Here is a 7457-nt window from a genome sequence, read left to right as displayed (position 1 = left end):
GTTATCTGGCAGCGGTCGGCGGTGGGATGAAGTTCGGGTTGACTGCCTCTCTCCTGGCGACGCCTCATCGATCGGCTTATCGGTGGCATCTCTCCGGTGATCGATTCTCGCTCTAGCAGCGATCGGGTCAATTCCTTCGGCGATCGATGGGTTTATCGGTAGCACGTCTTCGGCTCTAGCTCCAGCTTCGATATCGCTCCAGCAGCGATCGGTGTCGATGAGAAAATGATAGCGGCTGGTCACTCATTGTCTGCTCTGCAGTAGCCGATGTGGATTGATCGGCTTCCTTATGCAGCAGTGTGGCTCGTTCTGTGATATTGTTTTTTTGTTGGCTCGTTCTGTGATATTGTAAGGGTTGTAGCGTTGGGGTACTTGCGAACATCCTCACCCACCCAGAAATTGTAGATTTCTGAAAAGAAAGAAAAAACAGATCCTCTTCGGCGGGACGGGATTGTGGGTAGGTGTACGCTAAGCTTCCTCATCATCCGGCACTGGAAGCAAGCAAATTTTCTCCACTGGGCGTGTCAAATTTCCCGTGGCTGTCTTCAGTGTTACGACTCGCACTATGTTGTCAGCCGAGGGATGCAGCTGGCAGATTCTACCCATCTTCCACTTCATAGGGGGCAAATTTTCGTCCTTAACGACGACCAATTTTCCTTCTTCAATGGGGACGGCTGGCTTCCAACGTTTTGTTCGACCTTGCAACTGACACAAATATTCTTGTCTCCATCGTTTCCAGAAGGTCTGCAGATGACGCTGCATTGATTGCCAATGGTTAAGCCGAGAGGTTGGCAATTGATCTACGTTTGGTTCGGGGATGGCTTGCAGGGACGAGCCGATCAAAAAGTGTGCCGGTGTTAATGGCTCCAAATCATTCGGATCGTCACTTTGCGGCGTAAGGGGGCGGGAATTGAGGCAAGCTTCTACCTGCACCAGTAGCGTGCTGAAATCTTCCGGCGAAAGGGGTGTTTCGCCTATCACTCTCAATAGATGATGTTTTGCAGATCGGACTGCCGCTTCCCAGATACCGCCAAAGTGGGGGGCGCTCGGTGGATTGAAATGCCAATGTATGCCCTCCTTGGCACACTCTCTGGATACTGCATCGTGGTGGTCTCGACTCTTTAAGACCTTCAAAAATTCTGACAATTTGTTACGTGCACCGACAAAGTTGGTTCCGTTGTCGGAAAAAATATCTGAACATCGGCCTCGTCTACCCACGAATCGTCGCAGTGCCTGGAGGAACCGTTCGGTAGACAGATCCGTAACCAGTTCCATATGGACCGCCTTTGTACAGAGACAAATGAAAATGGCTACGTAAGCCTTTACTGCTGGCCGCCTTGGAAGTGGTCGAACGAAAACTGGACCAAAGTAGTCAACTCCGGTACGGGAGAATGGTCGTGAGATGGTCACTCTCGACATCGGGAGATCCGCCATAAATTGCTGAACAGCTGATGGTTTCGAACGGAAACATTTCAGGCATTTGTGTATAATCTGTCTCGCTAGACTTCTGCCACCCAATGGCCAAACCCGAAGCCTGACGACTGACAATAATAACTGCGGCCCAGCGTGAAGAAGTCGAACGTGGTAGTAATCCAACAGCATGCGGGTGAAACGGTGTCGTGCCGGCAATGCAACCGGGTGTTTTACTTCATCTGGCTCTAACGAATTTTTCAACCTTCCGCCCAATCGTATCACCTGATCCTTGCTGATAAACGGGTTGAACCATCTCAATGGAGAGTTTTTTGGCACACTAGTTCCCTTTGATAACTTAGACCATTCATCCGCAAAACACTCCTTTTGTATTTGACGCACCCATACCGTTTCTGCTTCCTTCAATTCCGTGCTATTTAAAAATTCTGATTGAACCTTCTCTTTGCGATGTGTCCGCAGCAACTTTATGAATCGCAAGCAATATGCTGTAACACGGATAAGCGAGGTGTAAGACGAGTATTTGGCAAGCCATGTTTCATTGAATTCATTGTTAGTAGAAACAACAGCGGCAATTACAGAACGACGTCTCTCCTCATCCCCTTCTTCTGCGCGTAAGTTCACTGAAACATTTGGCCAGGAAGCCATCTCTAGTTTTAGCCAATCGGGACCTTCCCACCAGGAAGTGTTTTGTAGTATTTCTCCTGGCAAAATCCCTCGGGAAATCAAGTCAGCCGGATTCTGCGCACCAGGGACATGCCTCCATTGGCCACACTCGGTGATAGTTTGAATGTTTGCTGTTCGATTGGCCACATATGTGGACCAGGTTGTGGGTGTAGCTGAAATCCATCGTAACACGCAGGTTGAGTCCGTCCAAAAATAAGCTCGTGTCGCTAGGCGTATCGCGCCATTTACCTTTTCGAACAGTTTCGCTGCTAGTTCTGCACCGCAAAGCTCTAGCCGCGGAATCGTTTGACATTTTAGTGGAGCTATTCTTGATTTGGAAGATAATAGGTGCACTCTGACCTCTCCCCCAGCGTTTATACTCTTCAAATATAGACATGCACCGTATGCCTTCTCCGAGGCATCAGAAAAACAATGAATCTCCACGGCGACAGGCTGTGGGATAATAACACACCGCTTATTACGCAACTCATTCAGTTGGGGAATTTGTTCCTGAAATTTCACCCAAGCCTCACCCACCGTTGGAGGCAGTGATTGATCCCAGCTCAGAGGGTTACCGCCGTCGTCGCGTAACGTCCATAACCTTTGCATGAAAATTTTTGCTGACGTGATAGTAGCGCCTAACAGTCCCAGTGGGTCGAAGAGTGTAGCTATGACCGACAGTACATATCTTTTAGTTAGTGGTAATTTATCCTTCAGAGTAGGGATAGCAAAACTGAATTTAAGTGTATCTGGCACAGGCATCCAGGTCAAGCCTAATGTTTTCACCGATGAGTTTGGATCAAGATTAATTCCTTCCAAAGCGCGAATGGCCAATCCATCCTCAGGAAGGCCCTTTAATACGTCTGGAGAGTTCGAAGCCCACTTTCTAAGCCGGAAACCTCCCCGTGACATCATTTTATCTAACTGAATCCTCAGCTCTAGCGCAGTTTCTATGCTGTCCGCCCCTGTGATGACATCATCCATGTAGGTGTCATGGATTGTAGCACTCGCCGCTAGCGGAAACCGTTCTTGTTCGTCAACTGCCAGTTGATGTAGAGTCCTGGTGGCCAAAAATGGGGCTGGTTTAGTTCCGTAGGTTACGGTATTAAGCTCGTAGGTTTGAGCTTTCTCGGATGGCGAGTTTCGCCAAAGGATGCATTGGAGCGGTCGATCTTCGGGACAAATGTTTATTTGGCGGAACATTTTCTCCACGTCGGACACGAGCATGACTTGCTTGGTCCTACTTCGCAGGATAATTGAACGAAGATCTTCCTGTATCACTGGCCCCACCAGTAAAACGTCGTTGAGAGACACCCCAGTGGTCGTTTTACATGAGGCATCGAACACGACCCTGACCTTAGTGGTGGTACTAGATTCTTTGACGACGGGATGGTGCGGCAAGTAGCATCGTTGAACCGAATCCGTGTCGTCGATCCTCTGCATGTGCCCGAGTCGCCGATATTCGTCCATAAAAGTGGTATATTCCTTTCGCAGATTTTCATCTCTTGCCAGTCTACGTTCGGTTCCCTGAAGACGTCTGAATGCGATGTCCCTTGAATCGCCCAGGTTGAATAGGATGTCCTTCCTTTTCGGTAAGGCAACGGTGTAACGCCCATCTGTGTTGCGTTGTACCGTCTGTGTGAAAATGTCTTCACATCGTCGTTCCTCTGGTGAATAAGTTCTAACAGTATCCACCTCTTCACAAGCCCAGAAGCGAGAGATTAATGTATCTAGCTGTTCTGAAGTAGACACATTGCATCTGATTTGCCAGGATTGGCTTGGTGCTGCAGAACCACCGCAAATTACCCAGCCGAAGACCGATTCATTTAGTGTAGGTAGTTGCTCTCCCAACGAAATCCTTCGGCCAGTTTCAAAGAAATCAAAGAATGCTTCAATACCTAGCACTAAGTCCACCCCATGAGATTCGAAGAATGCTGGATCGGCTAATTGGATGCCGCTCGGGATGTTCCACCTTTCCGTATCAATTGTTGTAGTAGGAAGACTAACTGTTACTCTTGGAAGAACTAGAAAGCTTAGTTCGCGCGAGAACGGTGAAACTCGAGACCGTATTAACGTTCTTAACCTCTGCTTTACTATGGTTGAAGCTTGACCTATCCCGACGACCGATATATTAACCCGATCTCGAGTCACCTTTAAACGTTGGCTTAACCGTTCGGTGATAAAATTACTCTCTGATCCTGAATCCAGCATAGCGCGGGCAGGGAACCGATTACCATCATCGTCTTCGACCGTGACAACTGCTGTGGCCAGAAGCACATGGGAAGCATACTGACGAGCTGCTCCGGATACCTGAATATTCACGGCTGCCATATTAGCCGTTTGGGTGGAGGCTGGATTGTCCGATTCCTTGGAAGGTAGTGTATTATCCCTTGCAACCGCTGCAACCTTGGTTTCCTTCTCCCTTTGATTGAAACAAACTAACGTATGGTGACGACCTCTGCAGTTCCTACACGAATATTTGGATGTGCAATTTTTCGCCTGATGGCCAACTCGGAAGCAATTGCGGCAAAGAGCATGACTTTTTAATAATGCATCTCTTTCCACCACTGTCATTTTCTGGAATGTGCTGCACAAATAAAGCGGATGGTCCGACGTACAAGCCGTACAGCGTCCCCCAGACGCTTGGCTGGAATTATAGCATACCCCAGCTATGGAATGTTTCTGCCTTGGATGTTGTTGCGGGACACCCCTAGTGTCACTGCACCTGGATGGTAGGCAGTCCAAAACCTGTACCCTACGTCGTAGAAATTCCGTCAAATCCGCTAAAGTATCCTGTTCCTTTGCTGATGACACCTCTTCCCACCCCCTTCTAGTGACCGGATCCAATCGTGCAGTAAGAATGTTTACTAGAAGGAGGTCCTTGTAGTCCGCCTGTTGAACTACTTGATCCAGTGTCTGCACTATTCTCTCGAAGCCTTCAATGAGAGTATGCAGATCGAATACTGATTCCTTGGTCAGTGTGGGCAAAATGAAAAGCGCTTGAACCTGGCGCTTCCTAAGCTGTTTACAATTGTTGTACCGTTTAAGTAGCAACTCCCAGGCTACCTGATAGTTGGCTCTCGTAATTTGCAGCGGATCGATTAAACTCTTTGGCTCTCCCTGCAAACACCCCTTGAGATAATGGAATTTCTCTACTTCCGGTAGATCTTCCTTCCAGTGGATGAGCGATGTAAACAAATCTCGGAAACTCAACCACTCATCGATGTCTCCATTAAAACTTTGCAATTTAATTTGCGGCAACCGGACGTGGTCCATACCACCGTGCGTTGTAACGTCTCCTACTCGGGTTGAATTTGCTAATCGATGTGGCTCTTCAAGCTCCTTAGTCTTGTCCACCAGAAAGGATTTGACTTCGTAATAACGGTCGCTGAATTCCATTCGCTCTTTTTCTAAACCACTAGTTTCTGCACTGTAGTTATCGTGTGCAAAAATCTCCACCATCACATCGCTAAAACCTTCCCACAGCTCCTCCAATTTGGCAAGGCGTACCTGCACCTCGGTTGCTGTATTGGATTCCTTGAATTCTTGCATAAACCTCCAGATGTCATTGAATGATAGTTGAATTTCCTTCATTCTCGCTGTAAGCGCCCTCATTGACGGCGCCTTCTTGGCTGCTGCTGAATTGGCCGCGGGCATTATGCTGACGTCACCGTTAAACCGATGAGCAAGGAAAAATAGACGTGGTGTAGTAATCTACGATAAATCCTAGCTTGGCTAGGCATATACTGTAAGCACTGAACGACAGACCCAGGTGGTGGTACTCCAAATTTTGCAAAAAAATCTCCTCAAGCCTCGCGACGTCCCAGTCAACCGACAAGTGGATAGCACTCAAACAACAGATAACGAGAGCGAAGAGGAAACAGCGATGTAGTAAGCAGAATGTGCCGGCTTCGGCGGGCATATACCGTGGCAACTTACCACACGAAAAATTATTTGCACCAGAAACAACCGCTTAGTCCTCCAGCAAACGGACTTCAAACGTAAATTGAAACACTCGCAATCATGTGCCTCTCAAGGCAAAGGCTCACCAGAGTTAAAGCAAAACGAAGAGGATCGATTTAAATTTAAGTGTATTATCTGCGTGCCTAGCCACGGCAGTACATATACTAAAGTTTTACCTGAGCAAAAAATATGTTGCGCTGCCTCTTCGATGCTTCAAAATGTTGGAAACTTTCGACCAGTAAGTCCAATTCACTACCGCCAGTGTAGCTTAATATCCGGGATATGTAGTATAGCGATCAATTATTTCGCCAATCCGGCCGCACCAATGGTTGAACACTTTCCTCGTCACGGAATTTCGATAATCACTCAGGATGTGAATAATAAATTATTTTCGGATCACCAGATAAAGCAAGCATTAGTATTGCGAATTTCTCCCAGCTCGGCTGGACATATAGCATGCAAAGGCTTCACTAACCTGATAAACTATCCAATCGGCAAAGTCCAAGCCAAGAGGATCGATAAAGCGATGGCGTCCACCAAGCCACGCTAGCACTAGAGTACGCTGCTTCTATTGAGAAGTTGAAGCGGGAGCAATGGCGATCCACCCAAGCCACAGCAACTTAAAAGGAGTTGGCCCTTTTTGTGCCGCAATGCACACGGAAGATGGCGTTTTCCAACCACGCCAGTCCAATCAGCGGAAGAAATTATACGCGTCGACCCTGTGCCGACGAATCCAATTGCGAAGCCGGTCCTGGATCCGGCTCGAAGGACCAAAATCTTGGGGGATGGGACCGGATACCTCCAAGTTTCGATAGCTCGTTGTAAGTTTAGAATCCAAACCCTAGCATCGAAGGAATTCTGCTACTCCCAGCAGAATGACCGAGTATACACGGATCCAGCGGCGCCTTTCTCTCCAACAAACTAACACATTTTGCACTGATAACACAGGTTTATTTAAAACATTTAACACAAACTATATGCTTAATTTTATTTGCTTAACTGTTACAATTAATGACTTAAATTAAATGAATAGATTAGCATGCGGTTCCACCGCCCATGCTATCCGGTGATTGGAAGGAGACTAGCGCGCTGCTCCAGCAGCGCTTTAATAGATAACGATCCTAGATGGGCCGTGCGATGTTATCTGGCAGCGGTCGGCGGTGGGATGAAGTTCGGGTTGACTGCCTCTCTCCTGGCGACGCCTCATCGATCGGCTTATCGGTGGCATCTCTCCGGTGATCGATTCTCGCTCTAGCAGCGATCGGGTCAATTCCTTCGGCGAACGATGGGTTTATCGGTAGCACGTCTTCGGCTCTAGCTCCAGCTTCGATATCGCTCCAGCAGCGATCGGTGTCGATGAGAAAATGATAGCGGCTGGTCACTCATTGTCTGCTCTGCAG

General features: G+C 47.9%; 1 protein-coding gene across 1 annotated transcript; it reads right to left on the bottom strand.

Annotated features, from left to right (window-relative positions):
- Positions 1-468: 468 nt before the first annotated feature.
- LOC129728394 (uncharacterized) lies at positions 469-5751 on the bottom strand. The gene has a single exon (XM_055686832.1). The coding sequence runs from the start codon at positions 5749-5751 to the stop codon at positions 469-471; it is 5283 nt and encodes a 1760-aa protein (XP_055542807.1).
- Between the last annotated feature and the right edge of the window lie 1706 nt (positions 5752-7457).

The sequence above is a fragment of the Wyeomyia smithii genome, chromosome 3, assembly GCF_029784165.1.
Source record: "Wyeomyia smithii strain HCP4-BCI-WySm-NY-G18 chromosome 3, ASM2978416v1, whole genome shotgun sequence".
Taxonomy (NCBI): domain Eukaryota; kingdom Metazoa; phylum Arthropoda; class Insecta; order Diptera; family Culicidae; genus Wyeomyia; species Wyeomyia smithii.
This window is presented reverse-complemented; position numbering and strand designations above follow the sequence as displayed.